The 26,899-nt window shown below is 56.1% G+C and overlaps 7 protein-coding genes across 7 annotated transcripts; 5 read left to right on the plus strand and 2 right to left on the minus strand.

Annotated features, from left to right (window-relative positions):
* Window positions 1-1,322: 1,322 nt before the first annotated feature.
* On the minus strand, window positions 1,323-2,875 carry J3D65DRAFT_554199 (vacuolar ATP synthase subunit H; the record flags this gene model as incomplete). Its single annotated transcript, XM_066797169.1, has 3 exons — window positions 1,323-1,932; window positions 1,985-2,522; window positions 2,575-2,875. 3 exons carry the CDS (start codon window positions 2,873-2,875, stop codon window positions 1,323-1,325), a joined length of 1,449 nt encoding a protein of 482 aa, XP_066654318.1.
* Window positions 2,876-3,022: 147 nt separating this feature from the next.
* On the plus strand, window positions 3,023-5,053 carry J3D65DRAFT_393715 (tubulin-specific chaperone-like protein E). The gene is made up of 2 exons (XM_066795874.1): window positions 3,023-3,265; window positions 3,319-5,053. The coding sequence occupies exons 1-2, from the start codon at window positions 3,094-3,096 to the stop codon at window positions 4,947-4,949; spliced, it is 1,803 nt and encodes a 600-aa protein (XP_066654319.1). The 5' UTR covers window positions 3,023-3,093; the 3' UTR covers window positions 4,950-5,053.
* Window positions 5,054-5,439: 386 nt separating this feature from the next.
* Window positions 5,440-9,351, plus strand: J3D65DRAFT_626664 (cytochrome P450). The gene is made up of 3 exons (XM_066800463.1): window positions 5,440-5,978; window positions 6,026-6,292; window positions 6,351-9,351. The coding sequence occupies exons 1-3, from the start codon at window positions 5,813-5,815 to the stop codon at window positions 9,188-9,190; spliced, it is 3,273 nt and encodes a 1,090-aa protein (XP_066654320.1). The 5' UTR covers window positions 5,440-5,812; the 3' UTR covers window positions 9,191-9,351.
* Window positions 9,352-10,320: 969 nt separating this feature from the next.
* J3D65DRAFT_659099 (NADP-dependent oxidoreductase domain-containing protein) lies at window positions 10,321-11,743 on the plus strand. Its single transcript, XM_066802555.1, has 3 exons — window positions 10,321-10,582; window positions 10,630-11,204; window positions 11,256-11,743. The coding sequence occupies exons 1-3, from the start codon at window positions 10,531-10,533 to the stop codon at window positions 11,619-11,621; spliced, it is 993 nt and encodes a 330-aa protein (XP_066654321.1). The 5' UTR covers window positions 10,321-10,530; the 3' UTR covers window positions 11,622-11,743.
* A 408-nt stretch (window positions 11,744-12,151) lies between these two features.
* J3D65DRAFT_626670 (uncharacterized protein) lies at window positions 12,152-14,147 on the plus strand. Its single transcript, XM_066800464.1, has 2 exons — window positions 12,152-12,771; window positions 12,849-14,147. Exons 1-2 carry the CDS (start codon window positions 12,225-12,227, stop codon window positions 13,682-13,684), a joined length of 1,383 nt encoding a protein of 460 aa, XP_066654322.1. The 5' UTR covers window positions 12,152-12,224; the 3' UTR covers window positions 13,685-14,147.
* Window positions 14,148-20,232: 6,085 nt separating this feature from the next.
* On the minus strand, window positions 20,233-21,857 carry J3D65DRAFT_393877 (uncharacterized protein). Its single transcript, XM_066795875.1, has 3 exons — window positions 21,615-21,857; window positions 21,174-21,530; window positions 20,233-21,118 (listed from the first exon to the last, which is right to left on the minus strand). The coding sequence occupies exons 1-3, from the start codon at window positions 21,653-21,655 to the stop codon at window positions 20,440-20,442; spliced, it is 1,077 nt and encodes a 358-aa protein (XP_066654323.1). The 5' UTR covers window positions 21,656-21,857; the 3' UTR covers window positions 20,233-20,439.
* Window positions 21,858-22,532: 675 nt separating this feature from the next.
* Window positions 22,533-25,472, plus strand: J3D65DRAFT_554773 (AEX-3 domain-containing protein; the record flags this gene model as incomplete). The annotated part of the gene is made up of 3 exons (XM_066797201.1): window positions 22,533-22,901; window positions 22,960-23,979; window positions 24,030-25,472. 3 exons carry the CDS (start codon window positions 22,533-22,535, stop codon window positions 25,470-25,472), a joined length of 2,832 nt encoding a protein of 943 aa, XP_066654324.1.
* Window positions 25,473-26,899: the final 1,427 nt, after the last annotated feature.

Below are 26,899 nucleotides of genomic sequence, written 5' to 3' on the forward strand. Positions count from 1 at the left end.
AGTTGCTCTGCTCTAACTTTGGCCAACCAGCAGGAACCAGGGCGGGGCCACCATAACCAAGAACAAGATCACCACGACGGCCTTGGTCTTCGTCTATCCAAACATCAACACTGCACCAGGAGAAAAGAAAAAAGAAAAGAAAAAAATCAACAGGGTCAAGATTGTCTCTGCACTTCCCCGACTGAGCTCGCTCGCTGCTATTCTTAGCAATGATGCTCACAATTACCGAGCTTCCTGGCAGATCCCTCCCCATATGATCGCCCTTGCACCACACGCACGTCGATCCCAGAACGGACAGCCAGCCACCAAGAGTCGTCTTTCTATGTGGCACAACAGTCAGTCCTTCGGCCACGTCCAAGACCTGCAAAGGCTTCATCTTTACAACCTGGTACTCAGCTCTTCATTTCTTGTGCTTGTTCGTCTGCATGCTGTGGCGCCTCGCCGTCTGCTCCTCCTTGCTTCTGACCGAACCCTGACGCCGGCTACATGACTTGCACTTCACGCACCAAAGGTATCAGCCGCATAGTTAATACTGTCGTCTGCATGCGCGCGTCCTGCACACCCTTTGCCTCTTTAAGTCATGATGCCTATTCGCACGCACAGTACAGTATGGTACATACTAATCGCCACCTCCAAGTCCCCCTTACCCCTCCCTCGCAACCAATGTCACAATGGATGCCCAAGCCATGCTGTGTCGAACAGAGAATGAAAAACCTACAATGAGTTACGACAATCGTCAATGACCGAGCGCGCAGTAGATCTCCACCTCCAAATCTGCATCGGCAAAGACGCAGCAAAGAAAGATACACGTTGCCTCGAAAGATCGCGTCTCACTCTGCGATCAGAGTTTGTCCATGCAGCTGGTGGTCGGGCGTGTACGGCGGGCGGGGCCTGGGGCCTGGATCCTTTTTCTTTTCTTTTGTCAGTTTTTTTAACTTCTGCGATTCCCAACATAACCTACCGCAACCAAACCACCGCGGACAGTCACCGTATGTGTACTCGGAAAAGAGCGCAAAGAGACGTGTATATTTGCTACAGAGGAAAGGAGAAGGGAAGGAAATGGGACAAAACGTGTCGAGCACAATTCAAACCTATACAATCTACACGCGCTAGCCAGTTCCCCAACCGCACCCCAGACCAGATAGTCCACTGACTGGTCAGACCGAGGGCGTCTGGCGAACTGGCCACTTGCTCCCTCTCTCTACCTGCATGCATGTATAGATGCGCATTGTCAATTGGATACTTTTCCTCTTTCGGCGAGCATGCTTGCCTCTCAACCAGCACGACCACCCATACCGACATTCGTGCAGACGAGCGCCCATCTACTCGAAGCTATACCTCAGCCACTCGCCGACCGCGCGCAGGCTCTCCCATCGGACGCTCTCGTCCTTGTCCGCCATGAGCTGCATGACGCGCGTCTTGAGCCCCATGCGCTCGAGCACCGGCCGCTTCTCCGGCACCTCCTTGACCAGGCACGCCACGTCGTTGCACGCAATGGCGAGCACCTGCTTGTCCTGGTCCCACGACTTGTCGAGGATGGCCGCCAGCTGCTTGGGCAGCTCGCCGTTGTTGTCCTCGATGATGCGCCGCGCGTTGTCCCGCCAAAAGGCCGGGTTGCGGTGCGGCGGCGACCAGCGCAGATGCCCGCTGTGCACCTCGGCCGCGTACTGCGAGAACGTCGTTTGTGTCTTGGTGTAGTCCTCGAGCGACGTCTGGAGCGACGACAGGTCTTCCAGCAGATCGGCGTCCGTGAGGTGTCGTGATTGCAGCGTGGTGAGGAGTGCCGGGAGACGCGCGAGCGTTGCGGCGGGCAAGAGGGTATCCGGCTTTGCGTCGATGAGGTTACGAAGCGTGGAGAGGAGCAAGCGCGTGGTCTTTTCCTTGGGAGAGGTGCGCAAAAGAGAAACGTAGAGGGTCACAATGTCATGTTCCCTGTAGATTGCGTTAGTTTGTTTGTAGGGCGGGGGAGCGCGTCATCACTCACTCATCCAATCCGTCGCCGACAAGCTTGCCCTCAAAACTGAGCTGCCAGAGCACGAGGAGGACGTGATACAAGAGCTGTAGCCCCACACCGCCGCCGAGTCCAACTTCGGCGTTGGTGCGAATGCTGGCGCTCGAGCTGCCACCGTACAGCGTCGAGTCCGTATCCTTACCGTTACCAGCCGCTGCCTTCAAAATTTCGACCAATGGGTTCAGCGTTTCCTTTCTCTGCTTCCAGAACAATGATCGCGACTTGGAAGTGCGCAACACTGCCGAGTATTCCTGAACAGCAATGTCTTGGAGACCGGCATCGGAGCTCTTGGCCAGGGTGGACAAGTAGCTGTAGAGCTGGGGCAGCGCTTCTTCTATCTGGCTGGATTGCTTGGAGCTGGACACTAATGCTTCGGATATCAAGCTCGAGAGCACCGCAGAGGTAAGGAGGGGTATCGGGTCTTCGGGGTTGGTAGATTGCTTGAGCAGCGGGAGGAAAGGCGCAAATGGGCGAGGGTGCTTGGTCAGGGCAGCCAGGAATGATGGGATATCTGTAATAAACATGTCAGCCAAAGTTTCCAGTTCTCGCAAGCTGGCACTCACCGTCTATCAGGTCGCCCGTGAGCACTAGCATGTACTGGATGATGTCCTGACGCTTGCCCTTGGCCGCAGCCTGGAAAATGTCCTGCGCATCATCCCCGCCGAGCAAAAGTGCGACGAAGCTATTGGTATCGGCCTCGATGGTCTGCTTCCGCTGCTCTTTCCGGACCTTGTCAATCGACTTGATCTTCTTGAGGTCGCCGTCGGTGATGGTCTTGGCACGGACGGCTCCCTCCCAGGAGATGGGCCGGGCGCGAATGTTGTTCTGGAGCGAGAGGATGTAGGTGGGCGGGTCCAACGACATGGCGGCGATAGAGTCAAGGGCCGAGGCGGAGGACGGGCAAGGTGGTGGACAGGTAGGTAGTTACGGTCAAGTAGCTGTAGGTCGATGTAGCTTGGGCGGTGGAGCGTGGAGGCCGGCCGTGCGCGCGGGCCAATGACGAGATCCCTGCAAGAGCCCATTTCAATAAAGCTCCATCGCCGCCCCTCGCCCGTTTCGACTTGACTCGACATCCCGTCGCCATGGACGCTCAGTTTTACCCCGGCAAGCGATTGTCCTTCAACAACGACCTATGCACAGTGCACTTCGTCGGCGCCATTGAGGGCGTCAAGGGCGACTGGCTGGGCGTCGAATGGGACGACCCCACGCGTGGGAAGCACGACGGTTCTCACAACGGCGTGAGGTACTTTGAATGTATGCGAGTCTCCCCGGTTTGTTGCCATTCTGACGCGAGACGTATCAGATAGGTGCGCGAAAGTTTTCAACAGCAGGCTCTTTTGTGAGGCCGAATCGTCCGTCTGATCCGCCGCTTTCCTACGTGCAAGCCTTGAAGAAGAAGTATGCCTCGGATCCTGCCGACGAGGTCAACCTTGACATTGTCGTCACTGGACCTGTCCCTGCCCATGTTCCCGTCAACGAGCGTGGAAAGGTCATCAAGATTAGCGGCAAAGAAGCGGAGGAGGTCGGCTTTGACAAAATTCGCAAGAAGCTTGCCAACCTGCAAGAGCTCCGAATTGTGCTTTTGGACTGCCTGTGCATAGCAAGGCCGCTACCCGCCCTGCTAGAGCAAGCTGCCCAAGGCAACACCGACGTCACAGCAGCAAATCTAACGGATGTCAAAGATGTCTCGCCCAAGATTCACGAACTTGACCTGAGTCGAAATCTCTTCGAGGAATGGAGAGAGATTGCATCAATCTGTATCCAGCTAGACAGGCTGACGCAGCTTCGTGCTGACGGGAATCGGTTCAGGGACATTACTTTGGATGATACTCTTTCGGCCGCCTTTTGCAAGGTCACGTCACTCAGTCTTGAAGATACTCTTCTTGAGTGGAATCAGCTTGTCTCCATCTGCTCTGGATTCCCGAACCTCAAGACTCTTACGGCAGCTAGTAACGCCCTCGGCAGATGTGACGGGGCGCTTTTGCCCACAACAATTACCGAAGTTGTCTTGGAAAAGAACGACTTTCGGACGCTGGCCGACCTCAAGGCTCTAACCAAACTACCACATCTGAAGCGTCTTCGACTCAAAAACAATTCCATATCCGACGTTGGCAGCCAGACTTTGACAGCTTCTGAGCCGCTTGTCTTTTCGAAGAGTCTCGACGATGTCGACCTAGCGTACAACTCCATTGACAGCTGGAGGTTGATCGACGCTTTGCCAGACGTCTTCCCTGGATTGCGATCTATTCGTATCGCTGCAAACCCACTCTACGAGAAGTTGCATTCAGCAGACGGCAAGGAGCTCTCAGCAGACGATGGGTACATGCTCACCATGGCACGACTCGGCGGGCTAGAGGTGATGAACTTTAGCAAGATCTCTTCAAAAGAACGCCTCAATGCCGAAACCTACTACCTCTCGCAGATTGGAATCGAGCTGTCGAATGCACCAGAAACCCAAGAGGAGGCTATACTTGGAACACATAGGCGGTATCGTGAACTCTGTGACGAGTACGGAGAACCGAGGGTGGAGCGGCAAGCGACTGAGAGGATCAATCCCAATTCGCTCGCGGCAAGGCTCATCAACTTCTGCTTCTATCCTGGAGACTCGGTCAAGGCAAAGTTGGCAGGCCGCGGCAGCGAGGCAGAGGAGTTTAGCGTGGAGCTGCCCCGCAGCTTTACTGTTTACAGTATGCTTGGAGTGGTAGGCAAAAGGCTGGGGTTGCCGCCGCTGAAGCTCAAGCTATACTGTGAGACAGGCGACATTGCTCCTGCGGAAGGAGGGTTATTGGGAGAAGGCGGAGAGTGGGACTCGGAAGAGGAAGAGAACGAAGCAGAAAAGGGCGCAGTGAAGAGGGAAGTTGAGTGGGTTGCAGGAACGAAGATGGTTGGAACATGGGTAGAAGGACGAGAGACTCGCGTCCGGGTCGAAATCAGTTGAGACGTGGGTGGGCATGAGGTGGTATAGCGGTTTTTTTGGACGACGACCACACCAGAACCAAATGTACCTCGGCTCAGGTCTGAATCGATGTGATTGGCCAAATCAACGCAGACGGGCAGGGTGGTCGGAGACGGAACAACGGCTACGGCCGACGGAGCATTCGATTCGGACGTGCGCAACAGGGGTCCTGATGACACCTGCAGCAACATGGCTCCGAGCCTGACACAATCTTCACCACTTTTTGTCGACTTGCATAAGCCAGAAGTCTCCGGATGCAGAATGCCGACAATCATCTTCTTTGCTGGGAGAGCCCATTTCTTGGGGGAGGCCGCAGCACGCCTGCCCAGGTGTATGATTTCTTGTCGGTCAAATCAAAGCTCCGCTGCGCCACCTTACGCACGAGTCCTGTCAGTGGCCATCGCCTTTGGTCGCTGACATTCACCGCATGATGACAGGTTTCTTGTGGTGTTTTGCTGCGATATGACTGCCAGACGTTACCAGGCAGCCGCGCAGAGCCTCGTAGGGCTCAATAGAATGCCTTACCGCCACTTGGAACATCCAGGCTTGACAGACTGACCGATGTCTTCATATACGGGGCGTCTCGCCGTGACCAGACCGTGTGAACATATCTCATCGCCCATCGAACGGCCGTAGCATAAAAGAAGCCCGCCCTTTCTGCTAGCAGCCGATTGGCCCCGTCTTCTACAAGATTCCTCCGTGTCACTACATCAACTCCTGCACCAGCCTTGCAACTACCGGCTTCTTCACTACCGCGGTCCGCTCTTTTCTGGCCTCCCCTTTCTTGATTACTCGACCATCTCGCACCGCCTCTGATTCCTATATCTTCACCTCCTGCCCTCGCCATGTTGTCATACTTCACATCTTCGGTTTCTGCAAAAGAGGAAGACATGGAAAATTCGGAAAACGTCCCCGTTCCGCAACCATATGGCTTGCCATTTGTTGGCAACCTTAACGCCATCGATGCGGAATTCCCCCTCGGATCGCTAGTTCGCCTCGCCGATACTTATGGTAGGTCTCGCCGTAACGAATCTTTCTGGTCTAACTCAGATTTACAGGCCAAATATACAGACTCAACATAACTGGCAAGACCCGCCTTTACATCTCATCTCAAGCGCTTTTGAACGAAGTCTGTGATGAGCGCCGATTCCACAAATCTGTCTCGCCCGCGCTCAAGGAAGTTCGTAACGGTGTACACGATGGCCTCTTCACTGCGTACGGCCCGCAAGAGAAGAACTGGGGCATCGCCCACCGCGTCCTGATGCCCGCATTCGGTCCTATCTCCATCCGATCCATGTTCGACGAGATGCACGACATTGCCTCGCGTGAGTAGACTCTCTTACCTATTACCTATAAGATATTCCTAGTACTAATGACCCCTAGAACTGGTGATGAAGTGGGCTCGATACGGTCCCACCCATCCCATCTCGGTGACGGACGACTTCACGAGATTGACCCTGGACACGCTCGCGCTATGTGCCATGGGTTTCCGCTTCAACTCGTTCTATACAAATGACATGCACCCCTTTGTTCAAGCAATGGCCGATTTCCTTGTCGAGTCTGGCAACAGAGCGCTCAGGCCTGCCATTGCGCAGTCCCTGATGCGCCAGGCGCAGGCCAAGTACGACTCAGATATCGAGCTGATGCAAAAGACGAGCCAGGAATTGATTGATGCACGACGCCAGAACCCCACCGAAAAGAAGGATTTGCTGAACGCCATGCTTCAAGGGCGAGATCCAAAGACTGGCGAAGGGCTCAACGACCAGAGCATCACCGACAACATGATTACCTTCCTGATCGCCGGCCACGAGACCACCTCTGGACTTTTATCATTCGTGTTTTACTACCTTCTCAAGACTCCCCAGGCCTACCAAAAAGCACAACAAGAAGTCGACCGCGTCATTGGCCAAGACAAGGTCAATGTTGACCATCTCTCGCAGCTGCCTTATATCACCTCGATCCTGAGAGAAACATTGCGCCTGGTCCCCACCGCTCCCATATTCACAATGGAGTCGGACGTGCCAACAACACTCCAGGGAGGAAAATACCAGGTGCATCCAAACGAACCCATCCAGTGTCTTCTCTTCAAGGCGCAGCGCGATCCTGCTGTGTGGGGCGAAGACGCAGAAGAGTGGCGCCCCGAGCGCATGATGGACGGCGAGTTTGAACGCATCACCAAGGAGTTTCCAAACAGCTGGAAGCCCTTTGGCAATGGCATGAGGGGCTGCATTGGCAGACCTTTTGCCTGGCAAGAAGCCCTGTTGGTGGTGGTCCTCCTGATCCAGAACTTCAACTTCCACCTCGACGACCCTCAGTATACTCTCAAGTTCAAGCAAACCTTGACTATCAAGCCCAAGGACTTCAAGATGCGCGCGACCCTGCGTCACGGTCTCAACCCGACAACGCTGGAACACGCGCTTGCTGGTACTGCCGTCAGCACGCCCAATCCCACGCGGCCAGTTACTCCCAATGGGGTTCTAAAGTCTGGAATTCCCTTTTCAATTTACTACGGATCGAACACTGGAACCTGCGAGGCCTTAGCTCGCAGATTGGGTAGCGACGCGTCTGCCCACGGATTTCAGGTCAAGACTGTGGATTCGCTAGACAGTGCGAATCAGAATCTGCCAAAGGACCATCCCGTGGCAATTGTCACAGCCTCCTACGAAGGACAGCCACCGGACAACGCTGCGCACTTCGTGGCATGGCTTGAGAATCTCAAGGGCGAAGAGCTCAAGGGAGTCAACTACTCAGTGTTTGGCTGTGGTCACCACGATTGGGCTTCAACCTTCCACCGCATCCCCAAGCTTGTGGACCGTGTTTTGGAAGAAAGGGGAGGCAAGAGAGTCGCTGTCCTCGGCACCGCGGACGCGGCAGCTGGAGATGTCTTTACCGACTTTGAACGCTGGGAGGACGAGGTATTCTGGCCAGCAATGAAGGAGCAATATGAAAGCTCTGGCGACTCGTCAGCAAACGCCCTCGATAACTTTGACGTCCAGGTCTCTGCTCCCCGGCCGTCGATCCTCAAGCAAGACGTCAAGGAAGCACGTGTCCTCAAGAACGAAGTGCTCTCAGCGCCCGGTCACCCAGAGAAGCGTCACATGGAGGTCCAGCTGCCCTCGGACATGGAGTACTCTGTCGGGTCTTACGTGGCCGTTCTGCCGCTGAACCCAGAGGAGAACGTCGCACGAGTGATGCGGTATTTTGGACTGGCATGGGACAGCGTCATCACCATCTCGGCGGCGTCTCCCACGACGCTGCCCACTGACACGGCCATCTCAGCCCATGACCTCTTCTCGGCGTATGTCGAGTTGGACCAGCCTGCCTCCAAACGCAACGTCTCGACGCTGCTCAACCTCAGCAAGGACTCGGAGACGCGCACCGCGCTGGCTCACCTCTCGGGCGACGCCTTCTCCGCCGAAGTCTCTGCCAAACGCATTTCCGTCCTCGACCTGCTCGAAGACTATCCGTCCATCGCGTTGCCCCTATCTACCTTCCTATCCATGACGCCGCCCATGCGCCTGCGCCAGTACTCCATCTCATCATCCCCCCTGACCAATCCGACCACCTGCACCTTGACCTTCGCCGTACTCGACGCGCCCGCTCTCTCCGGAGCCCCGCGCCGCCACCGCGGCGTCGCCTCGTCGTACCTGGCGCGCCTCGCCGCCGGCGACGCCCTCCACGTCGCAGTGCGGCCCAGCTCAAACAACGCCTTCCGGCCGCCGGCGCAGCCCGAAGACACGCCAATCATCATGATCGGCGCGGGAGCCGGCCTGGCGCCCTTCCGCGGCTTCGTCGCCGAGCGCGCTGCGCAAGTGGCCGCGGGCAGGAAACTCGCGCCGGCCGTCCTGTTCTTCGGCTGCCGCGGCCGCAACGCTGACGACCTGTACCGCGACGCGTTTGACGCGTGGGAGGCCGATGGCGTCGTCAAGGTGTACCGCGCGTATAGCCGGCAGACGGAGCACCCGGACGCCGCGGGCTGCAAGTACGTCCAGGAGCGCGTGTGGGCTGAGAGGGACGTCGTGACGGGGCTGTGGGAGCATGGGGCCAAGCTCTTCGTGTGCGGCAGTGCGGCGGTGGGCCGCGAGGTCAAGGAGACGTGCGTCAAGATTGCGGTCGAAAAGAGGCGCGAGGAGAAGGGTGGCGAGGAGGTGGACGTCGAGCGCGTGGAGAAGTGGTTTGAGAGCGTCAAGGGCGAGCGCTTTGCTACCGACGTCTTTGCCTAGTTTAAGGTTTCTTGTTCTTTCTTCTTTGGCTCTGGTTTCTACTGCTGTAGCTTCTTGGCCGGATATAGATTTACTCGGCTTGTAGAATACTCAATTTATCATCTCATGAATACCATTTCTGGCACAACCTCAGCATGGACTCTTCGCGTATGTAGTTTGGCATTTTTTTGATATCATGGGGACGGTAAAAGCACAGAATACATTCAAGCATCGCTTAATCAAGCAGCAAGTCTTGTTATCGTCCCTTGAGACGGCACGGTCACAGTGGGTGTCGAAATAAATGACTCTCGCGGTCTGTCTGTGGCAATAAATGACCGCTTCCTAATCGCAATTATAGTGGTATATAAATGCTCCTAAGCGTGGACGTAGCAGTAAATAAGTGCTCCTTAAGATTGACCATAAGAGCAAATTAACGCTCCCCAGACGCATTTCTATTTCCAGGAGGTCTAATTTCTTTCGACGTCCACTGTGCAGTGGTCAACAAGGAACTCCATCCAGGAAAGCGAATTGTGGTTGGTCTGGAAAGAAAGGCATTTAACAGGCAACATAGAAAGACAGACAAATTACCGTCTGCCCAGGCCCAATTGGATTCGCATATCGCGCGCAGTAAATCAGTCTTTCCCACCTGCTCCTCGAACTGAGCGACGGCCGCATTTGGCTTCCCCGCTTCTTGTCATTCCTTGCTTTTCGGCAGACCCTGCCATAGCGGGGGTGATATTGCTAAGAAGTGATGGATCTCATGTTTCAGGTGTAAAATGTTTTCACTGCAAAACCATTGATCCCGTGCAAATGGCGGAGAAGAACAAGAAGCTCTTGCTGGTCACAATATGAATGTACTACGAAGTTAAGTTGGCTTAGGAACAGTCGCGTCGGTGATGGCGTTTTGACAAAAGAGATGGCGAGGAGGTAGCGCTGGTCGAAAAAGCTATCGAATTCTCAGCTGCACTCCACATTGTTGGTGAGCCAAATCGGAACGATTCCACGGCGATCTGGATCTCACAAGTCGGGTACCTGAAATACGGAGGTCTGACGTTATCAGGAACAGTGCGCGCCACCGGAGATGCGGATTTAAGGCCAAGTAGTCGAAGCCGGAGCTACATGCTGAGACTTGCGCAATTCTCAATACCGCACCGCCTCCTTCTTTGGTAAGCTAGCACTCCTTTACAGCCACCGCGGACTTTAATTACTGGCGTGTCTTTATTGCCGTGGGAAGACCTGAAGTCGAAGTATAAGAATCTCGGGAAGATTGTAGCTCTTGTCGCAAACCAACCCGCTGCATCCAGTTCGACTATCTCTTAAAATTCTACACCTTACATTCTTCCGAACTTTTCTCCGTCGCAATGGCTCAAGTCAATGGCAAGGAAGTCGGCCGCATCGGCTTTGGTCTCATGGGTATGTTGCAAGTCCACCATGGAGTACTTTTGCCAACGTTCTTTCAGGCATGACTTGGCGGAACCCAGCTCCTCCAGTTGAGCAATCGTTCAAGGCGATGAAAGCCTCTCTGGCCATGGGAGCCAACTTTTGGAACGCCGGCGAGTTTTATGGCCCTCCCGAGTTCAACTCGTTACACCTCCTCAACCAGTACTTCACCAAATACCCCGAGGACGCCGACAAGGTTCTCATCTCAGTCAAGGGTGGTCTCAAGCTTGAGAACCTCCACCCAGACGGATCCCGCGAGGGCGTGCGTAGGAGCATTGACCAATCCCTCAAAGTCCTGGACGGCAAGAAGTTTCTCGACATTTTTGAATGCGCTCGGGTAGACCCAGACGTTCCGATCGAAGAGACCATTGGTTATATTGCCGAGTACGTCAAGGCGGGCAAGGTCGGCGGCATTTCACTGTCCGAATGCAACGCAAACACGATTCGGCGCGCCGCGAAGGTGCACCCCATCGCTTGCGTCGAGGTCGAGTTCTCCCTCTACGCGACCGAGATTCTGGAAAACGGAATTGCAGAGGCTTGCGGAGAGCTGAATATTCCCATTGTCGCATACTCCCCTCTTGGGCGGGGCTTCTTGGTAGGTGCAGACAGCGGACACAAAGACGCAATTCGCTCACAAGTTGAACAGACCGGCGCTATCAAGAAGTTTGAAGACCTTCCAGAGGGCGACTTCCGCAGGCACATGCCTCGCTTCCAGCCGGATGTCTTTGGCGAGAACCTCAAGTTGACGCAAGAGGTCGAGCACATTGCACAGCAGAAGGGTGTGACTCCTGCGCAGGTCAGCCTGGCCTGGGTTCTGGCGCACAGCCGGAAGAACGGCTTGGCCGAGATCATCCCTATTCCTGGCGCAACGACAGAGGCACGAGTGCTTGAGAACAACAAGCAAGTCACGCTGTCTGAGCAGGAGGTGATAATTCTTGGTGAAATATTGAAGCGTATTGAGATCAAGGGCGGAAGATATCCTCCGGCACACGACCACCTGTTGAACGGCTAGATACGTGGTGTTTCGGATATCATGGCGACCATCACTGGGTTCGAAGTACGATGTTTGGCTGTCTCGTCGAGTTAGCAAGGCTCCGCTGTATTTGTATTGTATCGAAGTCAATTGAAGGAGTGGTCAGATCAAGTGTAGATTTTGACACCATACGTTCGTCCCGAAAGAGAACTGTCTGGATTGCAGAATTCTTGTTTGTGCATCATACCACAAGTGAATTTGAAGGAAAGGAAAGAGCCCAAGACTTACCAAACAAAAGAATTCAACGTGTCTGTGCCAGGGCAGTAAGCATCACAAAGGCGACCGGCTTTCCAGTGGCGTTTGCCCGCACCTCTCCCATGAACAAGGTCACATTGGAGCGACCGGCAACGTTTGCAGTCGTCAAGCCATTGGTAAAGCCGTGGTAGATGTGGAGAGGAAGTCGGGAAGCGTTCAGTTGCTGTGCCGTGGAAATTTGTAGTGCCAGTCCGCTCCAGAGGGTGACGGAGACCAAAGGCGCAGTTGATTCCAGCGCACGGACCGCAGGCATCGCGGCAGCAGCTCAACACCTGCGCGTCGTCCCTTTCTCCACCACTCCACAGCACTTCCATCAACCGATTCACCATGTCAGGCGCAGATTCTCCCGGATCGCCTTTGTCTGAACTCTCATCACAGGCGTTTGAAGAAGACGACAAGACCGAAGACCGCTCGTTAAGCGTCGACACCTACCACGATGCTGACCATGAGAGCGTGCGACCCACGAAACGTCAACGGACAGGGCCCTCCGGGCTGTCTAATTATCGTGCCAGCTCTCCAGAGATGAGACATAATCAGGACCCAGACGACATCTACATTTCCGAAGACACCGAAGGGAGCGTGCCCGCAAGTCCAAATCACCCGCCCGGCCTCAGCGGCATGCAGGACGAGGAAAGCCTCGGTCAAGACCAGGTCACAGTATGCAAATGGGATGGCTGTGATGCAGGCGACCTCGGAAACATGGACAAACTGGTGGACCATCTACATGATGACCACATAGGGACCAGGCAGAAAAAGTACTCGTGTGAATGGAGCGATTGCGCACGCAAAGGCATCCCGCATGCTAGCGGCTACGCACTGCGAGCACATATGCGCAGTCATACGCGGGAGAAGCCATTCTATTGCACACTGCCAGGTGGGTAAACCTATGGGCTTGAACCTCGCCCCTGCGTCGAGAAGCTAGGGGAAGAATCATGGCTAACAAGACTGTAGAGTGCGATCGCGCCTTCACTCGTTCCGATGCCCTCGCAAAGCACATGCGCACCGTCCACGAAACCGAAGCTCTGCGGCCATCAGACCCGGTCCCCAAACACCACTCGTCGAACCCGTCAAACAAGGCCCAGCGCCTGCGGCTGGTATTTAAGAATGGAGTCCCCGAAAAGGCTGGCTCCCCCATGCCCGCTTCTCCCATGTCGCAAGCAAACACTTCGGTCATGGTTGGACAACACGGATCCTCCGGTCCAGTTGAGAACGAGTACGAGCACAACAATGTTGTATATCGGCCTGCCGACCCGGCCAACCCCAACGGCCCCCGCGCCCGCAAGTTTCCTGCCGACATAGAATTCACTGAGGAGGAGCTGGCAATCTCGCCAGACCAGCTGGTAAGGCTGTTGGCCCGGCAATGCAAATGGGCACATCAAGAAGGCGAGTCGCTGAGGCTGGAAATTGAGCGCCTGGAAAAGCGGCGCTTGGAAGAGTGGATCAGCAAAGAATTGTTGCTCGAAAACGTCATGGAGGCCGAGGAGTTGCGCATGGAGCGTGTTGATCGTCTCATGCAGGACGAACGGTTCCGCGAGATCATGAGGGAAGATATCAAGACCAGCAAGGTGCTCGACGTGCAGCCAAGACCAAACTGGCGCGACCTACATGCTGAGAAGATGTCCCAAAAGGAGCGAGACAGCAAAGCGTTTGAAGGTGCTGCCGGAGTCTTGGCGGGATTGGCTGGAGCGCACGCTTCAACAATGGACCGCGATGAGAGACCAGAGACGGGAGACACGAACCAAACGGGAGGTGGTTCGGGATGGACGAGTATTGAGGCTGGCCCTTGAGAATGATGCGTTACGGCGGAGCTGTCTGGTCTTCGGGAGCTTTCCACGTTGCTGACTCGATTCAGCGTAGACTCGGTTCGGATGATTGCTATTCTTCTTCTTCCTCTTCATGTCTTCATTGACTGCTTTTACCTGCATGGATAAAGCCACGAAATCGAGCTTTTGAACTTCTAATGGGCGGATACGACGACATCAGAAGGACAGGATGAGCGAGGTGATAGCCACTGGCATTTCCAAGACCAAAGAACCAACTGTCATTTGAGCGTAGCTGGTGCAATTATTTGCGTTCTGAGGGTGATGGAAATCAAATTGTCCACATGCCTATCAAAGTTACTTCTAACAGAGCCATCCCGCAATCCCAATTGCAGATGGGCTCCATGAGATGAGGGTATTGGCTAGCCAGACAGGCCCGACTTCGCCTTATCTTCGCTATGCTCTCCGTTCCCGGTAGTCTCGTTCACCAGCATTTCGACGCTTCGAGTCAAGTCGGGACGAGACGAGTCGCGTCGCAAAATGGCACGCTTGTTCCCCGTCGTCACACCAAAACCGCGTTCGGTAGGCGCGACATTCCTCAAAGTCTTCCTGTTGCGAATCACTTTCGCCTCGAGTTCGACAATTTACAATTGACCAGCACCATTCGAGACGCCTGAGGTCTTTTGGATTGGTCTCAATGTGTGCACGAAGGTGAAATCGTCGGCTGTGGCGACTCCTGGCTAATGAGTTGTTCGGCGCAACGCGGCATGGTCAAGTCGTTTGTCGCGTTGTGTGTGCTTGCTCAAACATGACTCCCTTCACCACCCACCACACACCCCTCCGCGGCAATCCAGCCAATCAAATGTGAGCTAGAACGACAGTGGCTAACGGGGCGCGGCTCGTCTTGAGTCCTGCCTGCGACGCTTTGGCAAGTGGGTTGCCATTGCATGACCGAGTTGCCAGACCACGCCGGCTTTAGGGAACGGGCGCGCATCGTGAAAAAACCAGACGCACGGAAATGTCTCACACAGAGCAAGGCAAACATCGCCCAAGCGCCAGGCGGAAGCAAAAAGAAAGGGCAGATCGGCCAGGCCCGTTTTCCCAGCTTCTTCACTCGTGGCGCTCGTCGCTCGCGTGGCATGACGTCGGACGCTTTCCATCCCATCTCCAGGACACGACGTGGAGAACGGAATGCGCCGTTGGGCTCGTTGTCAGCTGTATGCTGTCTACACGTCGAGTACTTATCAACAAGTATACTGCTTAGCCGTGTACTCACAGAACCTAGCGTGTGCAGGTAGACACAGAAGTACCGCGCAGCATCTGTACGTTGGAAACACGAATACAGCATGGTCAAGCGCCAGCCTGACACACAAGGTTTTCGGGCACTCATTTACCTCTCCAAGCATCCATGCGGTCCACGCGGTCGAAGAAGAGAGGCGCGCCCGTTGACTGAGTAAGTGGCTGCTTGCTGACTTGCGGACTTGCCGCAGTGGACTGATTGACTGCGCTGAGGCAGGTGGCTGTTGGTCACCAGACCAAATTTCTCTCTGCCTCGTCGGTCAGGCATTGACGCGGTTCCGGCGGAGCGGTTCGCTTTGAAGTGTGTGTGTACAATACTTGCCACACGTGTGCGCGGAGCGCTCTGCAAACGAGCGGTGGCGAGAACATTTGTACGGTTTTGTGGCCAAACAAGGCCTCTGCGTTGTCTCGACGGCCTGCGTTGAAGAGAATGACTGCGTCGACTCGAACGTCATTCCTCGATGTACTGATCCTGCTGCAAGGGGTGGCTAATCTGCTGAGGTATCCTCCGAAAGCCATGTCAGCAGATTTTGAGTGTTCATCCCATCGACCTGTTGCACGCGGCAGAAGTGTCTCGAGAGGAAGAGAAAACATACTCGCTTGCGCGCAAAGCTAACCGTTTTGGGCAGGTCGTGAAGAAGGACGGGAGAACGAACGCCACCACTGCCTGTCTGCCTGCCAACCGAATCAAGCCTTTAGCGAACAACGCGGCAACGGTCAAAAGCGTCTTACCGCTCAATCCGTCCGAGATTCAATACATTTTGAACCAACACCACGCTATCCGTCGCAAAGGCAGTCTTCGGCTCCATTCACATCATCCAGTCCAGAGTAAGCATATCCAACGCCACCACCGCCGCCACCGGGCGTATCTTTACTCCACACCGAGACCTTGTATCACGCAACAAGTCGACAGGGGCCAGGGTGGGGTGAGGGCCGGGGTACATGGACTCAACGATATAACATATTAAGGGATGCCATCCCGCCAACCTACACATTTCCTGGCAACCCAAATGGGCCGTCAACCTTAAGGCACTTTGCTCTACCCCGCCAGCCCGCCAGCCAGCCACATCCACTGCGGGCTTGGTACGTCACATGAGCGCGCTCTCTTTCTCTCCAATCTTGTTGGCACGTTCTGCGAGGAGGCGCTTCGATTGCGAGGTTTTGGGGTGCAGATTGTGAGTGCGCTGTCTGCCCGCTTGCTTGCTGCGAGATACCGACCAATCAGGCCGCCTTGGAGCTCAGCGTAGGTGGGCAGGAAGGCGCTGAATGAGCACCGGCGGCGGCAGCAGCAGCAGCGTGTAGAATCTAAACACCAGAAACAAAGTAATGTACCTACCCATCCACCAGCTGTATCTCAGCACACAGCTCAAGCCGCCGGCCAGCCCTACCAACCACCTCTCCGCGCCCACGCCCCGCACCCGCGTCCGCCGTCGCGTCCGCGAAATCGTCCGCGAAATCGACAGATCACTGCGAGCGAACGGTGCCCGAGCCAGCCGACTCGACGGACGGATCAAGCCGATGCAAGCAGTCGAATGGCGATGGTCCAAAACAACACGATGCCGCACTGCCCCTATCTTCAAACTAATCAGCCCATCGCGCCGCCGCAGACCAACAGAAGCGGCACGAATGAACAAATGATACGAATGAAGGAACGAACGGGCGTGTGTGCGTGCCTCCCGTCCCGGCACTAGCCGTCCGAGACACCACGGGCGTATGTACAGTGCGATCGGATAAAGCCGATCTGGGACGGGAGCGTCAGGCCTGCAGGCATGCAGGCATGCAGGCACACAGGCAGGCAGGCAGGGGAGACGACGGCGTAGCTAAACCAGACCAAACCGTAAGGCAGCAACAGCAGCGGCGGCGGCGGCGGCGGCGGCGGCGGGTTCGTGTCGTTGGACTCTGATCAGGTATGTATGCGGCGGATAGCTTACTAGACGTCGGTAAGCCTACCCTGCCTCTGTTGATCGTGATACTACATAGATCGAAGGCCGTTGTGTGTATGACGCGGTGGTGGCATCACGCCGTTTTGCCCAGCCCAGCCCAGCCCGCTCCAGTCTGGCATACCCAGCGGACCATCCGACCGTTGACTGTTTTATTTCTGTTTTTACCCGCGCCACGCCCTTTTTGCCGGCCGGCTGCTGGTGTCGAGGCGAGGCGCCGCGAGGCGGGCGTGTCGAGTCGAGTCGAGTCGAGTGTCGGCAGGCGAGGCGGCAGCGGAGTGGTTTGGGCAACAACTAATGCTGTTTCTGGCTACAACTGCTACTACTGCTGCGCCGTTCATACATAACTACATATGTATAGCTGCGGACGAAACGGCGATTGGTCATGTTTGGAGATAATGGACGACGGACAGGGGTAAGGGGCAGGGTTGGTGGTCGGTGTGTCTGTGTAGGCCATCCGATGCTGATTTCCCGCAACGGCGATCATGATTGTGATTGTGATGGAGCTGAGCTGAGCTGGCTGAGGCGCGTTGGAAGGGACACTATGTGCGCAACGGTGTCGACGTCAGCAGCGGAAAGCAGCGGATAAATGGGATAGGTGGGTGCTTTCTGTGCTTATAACAGCGTTGGCTTCATCTCATAAAAGAGAAGAGCAAGTGACAAGCGTACTTGGCACATACGACAGACAAAACAGCGCGATTGGCTCGACGCGATATAAAAAAAGAATGGTCCTATGTGATGGTGCCTGCATAACAGACGTCATGCCCTGCAGCGAGCCGCTGCTGCATATGCAAGCCGTGCGGGAAAAAGAAAGAGTGGAAAGAAAGAAGGAAAGAAAGAAGGAAAAAGGAAAAAGATACTTTTGAGAAAAGAAGAGAAAGGGGAGACGTTTTGAGAAAAAGGAAGATGTGAGTGAGGCTCTACCGTGTGTTGCAGGGGGAGAGGTATACAACACCCGTCGCCCTCTCCTTCAACGTCGCAACAAGACCACTCACTCAAAGGAGACGATGATGACGCAGAGAGAAAGGACAGAGTACAGACAGAGCAACAAACACCACCAGCCGCACCGGCACCGGCACCGCACAAGCCCCCAGTCTACTCCCCAAGCGCTGTCGGGGATGAGGATAAGCGAAGCTCGCTTGCATGGATCTCGGCGTCGCGTGGAAGCCATGGCCTATTTTTTTCCACCCATTCCACCCCCGATGGAACCCACTCCACTCTCATGCATGCAAGCAAGCACACGGACACGGACGCTGGCAGAGCGGAGCGAGCGGAGAGAAAGTGGACGGAGGGGCCACGGACGGGGACAAGGAAGGCACAGGGCACGGATTGTGTGCTGCTACCTATATAGGTGTACGTTTGGCGAAGGTGTTTACATGGTGATGGAAGCGACCTTTCTTGGGTTGGGCTGGGAGGGCAGGGGAGAGAGAGAGGGACGTGTGCTTGCTGCAAGCGACTTGCTAGGGTGCGTGATGTAGATGGGTACGGTAGGGCACCTAGTTCGTTAGCGACATGAGATATTTGGGTATAGTTGGCGCGTCGCGTGGGCGAGAGCATGGCAGTAAGGTACCGATCTCTCACGCGTCAGCTACTTGAACCGACTGGCAGGCTGGCAGGCTGGTTGGCCAATTGATGGATGCATTCATTCATCTTGCATGTGACAGACACCACAAGCAAAGCCAAAAAGCCAGGGACCGAGACGAACAAACTCTCCCATCAGCAATTGGCGCGTGTGGTAAACACCAATCGAGACACGCAGTAGCAGTAGCAGGAGTAGGTACATGTACGGATGGCGCAATCCAGCATTTCGAGATTGCGCAACGACCTACGCCTGTCATGTAGCAGGTGGAAGAGAAACGAAGGCTTTGGTACGGAGTAGGTACATGTAGATTGCGCAACAGGCCAACCAACGGACCAAGTAAACGCATTGCGCAAGCAAGCAAGCAAGCACCAGCACCAGCTCGCCTAACCACCACCACCACGGCTGTCGCGTCGCGTCGCGTCAATGTTTAACAGAGCAGAGAGAAGTAAGCCGGGCACACAAGCTTTCGCTTCGCAGCGCCCGTCTGGTTTCCACGCGTCCGTCGCGCGTGCTTGTGTCGAGCCAAGCCCCGCCGTCACTGCTGCTCCCACCATCCCATCCATGATCCATCCCATCATCTCATGTGCTTCACGTTCAGTAAACGAGCTTGCTGCTCCTCCTTCTCCTCCACATCATCAGCAGCAGCATCTGCCGCTACATCCTGCGGATCTCTCCGCGAAACCCCGCCCCGCCGCCATCCCAACCCATCTCATCCCGTTCCATCCACCTAGGTACAATCACAAGGGAAACAAAAACCCGCGGGATGCGGAAAATTTCATCCATCCCCACGGATACTGCTCCTTCCCGTGTCTCTCCATGACTTCCTTCTGACTCCTACCAGGTGGTCGGGAGGAGAATTAGTCCCTTGCTTCGTGGCTAACGACGGGCGCTCGGGTCCCCGCATTCGCTTCTCGTCAGGTCCGAGACGAGACGTTCCATGTGCAAACAAACCAGCAACGACAAGAGGAAGAAAAAAAAAAAAAAAAAAAAAAGGTCATGGCCGAAAACGCTACCTCCCGGTTGGACAAGCTCCAGAAAGGGTACAGCGCCGTGCCTTGGCAGAGGCCCTTTCGTTTGCTTGCCGACTAGTCTCGGTGCTTGCTTGGAGCACTGTCTAGATTTAGAAGCGAGGTAGCTCAAGGGTCGGTCGGCTCTTGGTTGTAAGTAGTCATGTCATGCGTGTGGCCTGAGGCGAGGCACAGAGCGGAGGGAGTGCCCTGCCTTGCGGATGTGGCTGTGGCTGGCTGGCAGGCTGGTTCGCAGAGCGCGACCCTTGCTCCTAGCCTTGCGCAAGGCTCGGGCGCGCAAAAACCCAAAACCATCGTGTCCAACGACAGAGACCAGAGTGCTGCAGATTGGGGCCGTTTTGGCCGTGGTGATTATTCACGTTCTGCCGAAACTTGTTTAAAAGGGCCGTCGTGGTTGGTCGGCGGCACGCATCATTTCTTGCGAATAATTTCAATAAACTTGTCCATGTCGCCGACGCTGCGGAACGCCAGTATCTCTACCAATGGCGGCGGAGGAAACGTGCAGACCGAGGCAGATTAGACACTTGAGAGATTACGGGCACTTCCCCTTCACAAGTCTTGAGACTTTGAATGTGTCTCGTCCTTGTGGAGATGATGATGACAAGTGCATGAATAACATGGCCTATCGTTTGCGTCAGGGCCGGGGAACTCGCGCAAGGGGTAGCATCCTGGTGCTTTGGCAGAGTCTTGACGAACGGGCAGAGACACTTGTCACGTCTTGGAACTGCGCCCGATCGGGGTCTATGCTGCCGACTGGGTGGTCATCCCTGGGGGTTGCTCGAGGTCATGGCATCCCGTCGTCGATCACGCTGGGTTGACTGCACCCGACGCGCTGCGGGTGGTCAGACAGCGGATGCCCCTGTACGACGGGCGAGTGACAGCTTGGATGACATTGGCTGCGGTGTCTTGGCGCAAGACGCAGGAGTGCATAGCTCAGGTGTGCGCGCCAAAGTCTTGTTTGAGCGCCTCGAGAAGCTTCTTGTTATCCAAGTCGTCGTGGTCGGTGTTGTCGCGGTGGTCTTGACCAGGTCGGCCCACGTTGGCCTCTGACATGATTTGGCCGTCGGGCCCCAGCAATTGGTCTAACTCTAGCGCTTCCTTCTTGCTCTGGCGGTAGAATTCGTCCTCCAAGATGAAGCCCTGTGGCAACGGCGCATCGCTCTGCGGGAGGACCTTGATGGTCGGAAATTCAATCACTACCTGGTCGCGCAAGGCTTCGGTCAGGGTGGATTCGGGGGAGAGCGGAATCAGCACTCGAGGCTGCGAGGCAGGAATGTAAGGTTTGAGCAAGTAGAAGGAGCACGCATCGACCGGATTCATCTCTTGATGTCTAGGTTCGGGTCCTTCGGCCGAGCCGGTGGTCTGCCGTGCGTCGTCGGCGGCGTGGTGGGTTGCTGACAAGTCACCGAGTTGGTTGGGAGCTTCCGGATTGGGCTTGGCAAGCTTGCCGGGCAGAGATGGTGTCTTGTCGAGGTCCGAGAGCCTTCTCTTTTTGCCGTGGGATTTGGCTCTGGGGCGGTACGAGAGTGCAAGCGGGTCGTCGGCGTTGGTGTCACACAAGTCTCGGGAGCCGTCGGGGTGCAGCCACTCAACGGTCCATATAACCCGATGCCTATGCACAAGTCAGCCATGTGCATGCTGTCAGATGGGTGTTGTGGGTGGCTTGCCCCTTTACGGATCGCGTCCTGTTGGTCGTTTGGCGGCTCATGCCCACGGGGGCCCTGTCGACGACGATGCGATTTTCGGCCAAGTAGTGGAGCAACTTTTGGGGGTTGCGCGGACGCTGATCCAGGCCGATGCGCTGGGCGTTTTCGTCGGCGCGTTGCATGGAGCGCTCCAGCGAGGTGAGGAAGTTGTAGTCGCGGTCAACGCCGGCCGGGGTGAGCAGTTGGCTCTTCTTGACGTAGGCGGCGGGATCGCGTTTGCCATTGCACTGGGCCCACTGGCGATGGCGCTGGACACATGGCAGCGAACAGGTGCGGACGTCGTCGCGCGGACAGCGATACTTGGGGGGGTTTCTGTTGCTGCGGGGAATTCAGCCAGGTGAGCAAGCAGGCGGTAGCAGGCAGTGGGTGTCACGGCAGACGATGGAAATTTTGGGTGCTTACCAGATGCGACACAGGTCGGTCAGCAAGGGCTCTTCGGGCATGGCTGGCTGGCGGAGTCAGGTCAGCGCGGGCGAGCGAGCAGAGTGTGGGCTGGACATGTGGTGGTGACGGTATTGATTTCCTTGACTTGACGATGGTGGAGATGGAGTCAGTGGCTGGCGGTGGGGAAGAAAAAAGTCGGGCCCTAGCACTAACCGGCGGCCGGGTTCCAGGGTCTGGGGGAGGTGCCTCGGTCTTGCCGCCCGCCTACTGCTGCACCGTCGCTTCTGCTGTGCACTGCAGTCCTACAGTGCTCCAACAATAATTCGTGTGGCTGGGCCTTTTCGATGGTGTTTCACAACGGCAGCGCGCCACCATCAATCTGCCACGCGCAGACCAGACCACACCACACCAGACGGCCGCGTCGGGCTGACTGCAGAGCAGACCTCACAGTCGCAGTGGGTCTGGCGCGTGCCTGGCGCTAGCGTCGGTTTGAGCAGATGGCTGACAGACCAATTCCTCTTTGAACGGATTCCACGCGGACGGCTGCCGCCGTCTGGGATCTCGTGCTGGCCGCTGCGGCTTGCCTCAATCAAACTCTCCAGGCGGCGCCGGCCGCGACATTGCTAGTCCTCTGCCCCCCCCGGTCGCCAATCTCAGGCGAACAGGAGCAAGCCAAGCTACCCCCGTCCTGGCCCGCCTATCTGAAATCAATGTCCTCCACGACTTCCCCCTTCAGCCTCGACTCTCCGCTTCACTCCCAAAACTAGTCGCCCGCCCGACTCCACCCACGCCCCTTGGTCCATTGCCAGACGTCCAATTCCTCAAGACGCCGCCTCTTCGCTGAAGACGCCCACCCCGAGGGCCAACTTGGTCTCTCTCCCCTCCGACCTCCTGCCGCTGCTACCCTCAACTACCCTCCCCCCATCGACACCCGTCATGGCGCCCTCTCTGACCCTGCGTCCGCGCACTCGCGACGCTGAGCGCCCCTCGACCAGCCAGGGTGAGAACAGTCTCTTTATTCCCAGCCGGACTTCGTCGCTCCACTCGCGCATCACCCAGCCGCTGCCCTCCCAGCTAAATGCCAAACCCGGCCAGCGCACCCCAAAGACCCTCACCCACGCCTACATGGTGTGCGGTGTGGGGCGCGAGCCTTCGCAGTGGGTCAAGGCTCCTCCTCCAGCCCAGGGCAAGATCCAGCACATGAAGGGTGCCGTCAGCCAGTTCTGGCTGCCCGAGATTCTCGGTTCCAGTCCGCGTCTCGAGCAAGACAATGAGATTGCTCGTTCGTTGCACGCTGCCATGCGCGTAAGTTGCCCCAATTGCTCCGTTGCCTCCTCAATGCCTCTGCTGACCGCTTCCACAGGCTTGCTTTCCCCATGATGTCGAGATTTGTACCGGACGGAACCAACCCCACTGTGTCCACCACTCGTTCGTTCTCCAACAGGACTCGTCTCACACGCTCTACGGCATCGCTCTTCGCGTCTGGTCTCGCGCCGACGACAAGAGGGCTGAAACGATCCGCGAGCTTCGCAAGCGCACCGAACCCGACTATTACGAGCAGTCTGATGAAACGTACTGGATCCCCTACTGTTTGAGCTTTCTGTCCAGGTACCCTCTGTACGACCTCCTTGGCGACTACCTTCGCGGAATGTGGATTCACTGGAACAAGGCCACCAATCTTTTCCATGCTGAGGAAGTTTCGCGCATTCTGAGTTTTCCTGCCCCGCGCTTGAATGACTTGGTCAGAATCGACATGAAGGACTATGCCCTGTGCTACCAATTCCCGTCTTCGCCCACCGGCTTCCAGAACTTCGCCATGTGGCCGCTCTTCACGTGTCTGTCGATCCCAAACATTGTTGGCGTCGTCGAAGCCGCTGTGTCGCCGACTCGCAGGATCATCTTTGTTTCTCACTACGCCGCCATGCTGACCGTGGCTGCCGAGACTTTGCGTTATCTGGTTCGTGTTTACGAGTGGAGCGGTCTCTACGTTCCCGTCGTTCACGCTCGCCATGCCAAGAGCCTGGTCGACGAACCGGGTCCGTACATTCTTGGCGTGACCGCCGAATGTCGAACCTTATTCTCCGCGCCTAACGACGCCCTGCTCGTCGACTTGGACCGCAACTTCGTTCTGACCTCGAACCCTCCAAACGCCCTCACTCCGGGTCAGCGCAACAAGATGATCAACCGCATGACCCAGGCTCTCAACGGTGAAGTCGTTCCTTCTGGCGTCCCGCAGCATCTCCGGTCCGCGTACGGTGGTGGTAAGCTTGTTCCTGCCGGACAAATCATTGTGATGCGCGGCGAGGTCGAGAGCATCCAGAGTCCGGAATGGTGGAAACAGGACAGCGTCATGAACGTCATGGATCACATGTGCGAGAAACTGGTAAGCTAATCGATCCGGATCATCCCAGGGACTGCGCTGACATGAACTAGGGCCGCAACACTGGCGTCAAGGCCATCTTTGGTGGCGCCCAAAAGAAACCATTGATGACCAAGGTGTCGATGAGGCACCTCAACGAGATCGTCCGCGAACGCAACCAGTATTCTCGCGACGCCATGGAGGCATGGCAGGACTACATCAACCTGAAGGGCCGGATGGACACGGAAATCACCAAGGTGTCCAAGAGGAACAACTTTCTCGTCGAGGAGTTGGAGAGCTGGAAGCAGCAATTCCTCAAGTTCCAGTCGTTTGCTGAGCAACTCACCAAGGAAACGCAGGATCTCAAGGTCAAGATTGAGCATCACAAGAAAGAAAATCGCCGCCTCTCCAACCTGATCGATCAGCAAAAGGACGATGCTGCCAGGCTCACCGTTCGCCTCTCTGGAACCGAGAAGCAGCGCGACGACGCCCTCGAGGCGTTGGTGCTCCAGCAAGAAATTGCCGAAGAGTTGGAGCGCGAGAGGAAGCGCAACAGGAAAGAGCTCAGCTCGCTCGAATCGTCCAACTCGGGCCTCATGCGCCAGCGGGACGAGGCACAGCGCGTGGTTCTGCATCTGCGCGCCCTCATCGACGGCCAGGCTCACCACATGGAACACATTGTCAAGTCCCTCGCCAACGACCCCGACTTTACCGAGTTGATCGAGTCGGCTTCCGAGGCCGCACGCGAGCAGCAGTCTGTTACCGAAAACGAAAACGAGGACGAGGCGACGGAGCATGGCAGCGAGCGTTCAGAAGAAGAATCAGAGGTTGGTACCATCCGTGGGGTCGACGGTGTGGATTCTCGCACCTCTTCGCGGGCTCATAGCCGAAGTAGCCATCTTGACGGCGAAGATTTCAGCCCCAACATGGAAAACCGCCTCTTCAACAGCCCGAACTCGCGCAAGCGCCTCTCTCAAATCAGCATTGCCGATGTTGCCGACAGGCACCTTCGCGACAAGACCGACGCCATTGCCTACATCATCAGGAACATTTCTGAGCAGTGCGCTGCCGCTGTCGAGGGTCTGCATCTCGCGCAACGCGCCGAGAGTGACGAGGAGAGCAGCAACGGACACCAGCGGAACAAGTCCGTCTCTTCCGAGGGAACTGTTGACGGTGGTGACAACACCACTGCTGCCAGCGACGTTGGCGACGACGATACTTCGTACCTGCGCCCGTCCAACAGGCACTCGAGCATCCCGCCAACTCCGGATCTCATTCACAACCGTTCTAGCACGTCCATGTCGGTGGCTTCGACGGCTACAACGCCCGATCGGCGTTCTCTCCAACACTATAAGCACGAGGAAGTCCCTGACGTGCCAACCAAAATCGTCGAAGACGATGAGTCCTTTCGTGACGCACAAGAGGAGATCCACCACCACATTGCGCCAGTCTCAAAGTATGCGCACAACATTCGACGGACGTCGTCTGGCCGGCCTCTCGCTGATCGATCGAGTTAAGCGCGAGTCTTTGGCACTAGAGCCCGGTCCAAGCAACAGAGACTCCACCATGTCGTCTAGGTCAATCCCCACCATTAGGGTGGAAGAGGATCGATCCGGAGAAAGCTGGTTTGACGCCGATGAAGGAGCCCAAGGCAGTTCCGACGAAACGTCTCAGGATGACCCTTTCACGTCTGCCCGGGCAAGCCCAGCACCCGATCGCTGAGGGAATGATGAGGCAATACCCCATTACACTGTTTTGTTTCAAGCACCGTTTCTTTCTAGTCGTTTCTTTGCGTTTTCTGCGTCGACTTGATATTTTGGTGGAGTTTTGATTGGTTGTTCACTTCTCCCCCGTCGCTTTTGCCTCATGACGAAACGGGTATCCTTTGGAAAGCGCTCCCCGAATTTGCTTTGCTTTGACCACATCATGTGCAGCTCTGCCATCTGAAAATTGGCTGCCCCTTTTCTTTCTCGCATCTCCAACGATCTTTGCAACCACCCTTTTTTTCTTTGCTTTGCATCTCAACACCCCATCAACAGTCAGCATCGATTCCCTTGACGCAGCGGCTTTTTGGATATACGTTACCCATGGCCGACCCATCACAACTTCCCTCACATTCACGTCGCTACATCACTCCCATTTCCTTGTGTGCGAACAAAATTTCTAGCAGGCTTGTCTTCCGTTGGATTGCGAGCCGGAGGTTTATATAGACTTCCAGGTCTAAATTTGTACATAATCCAGGTCCATCCAAGGATTCTGTTTAATCCAGGCCGCCGGCCATCATCACCTTCAAACACCGCAAACGGGGCTTTGCGTCGAAACTGTCGCAGCGCCAAGGATTGATGGCTGGGTTGCAAATCCCGGTAGCCATGTGGTTGTCAAGCTTCGCGACAAGCCTTGGACGGGCGCTTATTATGAGTTACTCCTGCAATCCACAGCGAGCAAATGACTGAAGCGACGGTGCCAGGCCACGACTGTTGGTGTTGACTCTGGCCAGACTCAGCCCACGACCGCTTGGGACAAGGCTGCTGTGGGAAAATCAAATGTGGTCGACAGGAACGAGACGGCGTAGGCTGGATGGGGGCGCAGCGACCAGGGCAGAGACAGCGCAAATACGAGCTACAGCGCCAATAGCCCCATCATCTCTCGGGAGGCGTTGGTGGACTCGTCCAGCTTCACTGGCGCCCTTTTGTCCAGTGGCGGCGTTCGCGCTCTAGCTGCTGCGCTGCGCTGCGCCTGGCCTTGTGGCCCCAATCGTGTGTCTCGTGGCCTGCTTTGAAGCGAAGACAATAACAGTAGGTCTGCAGCCTTGCGTCTTGCTCTCTTGATCCATCATCTTCATCGAAGTCTCTCGTTTTTCTCCGTCTGCTTTGTGTTGCACCCGACGATCCTTGCTCGATTTTGCCAGTGGCTTTCGACCACCAACCACCACAGGAGTAGCAGC

Source organism: Phyllosticta citribraziliensis, assembly GCF_038025025.1.
Source record: "Phyllosticta citribraziliensis strain CPC 17464 chromosome Unknown J3D65scaffold_7, whole genome shotgun sequence".
Lineage (NCBI taxonomy): Eukaryota > Fungi > Ascomycota > Dothideomycetes > Botryosphaeriales > Phyllostictaceae > Phyllosticta > Phyllosticta citribraziliensis.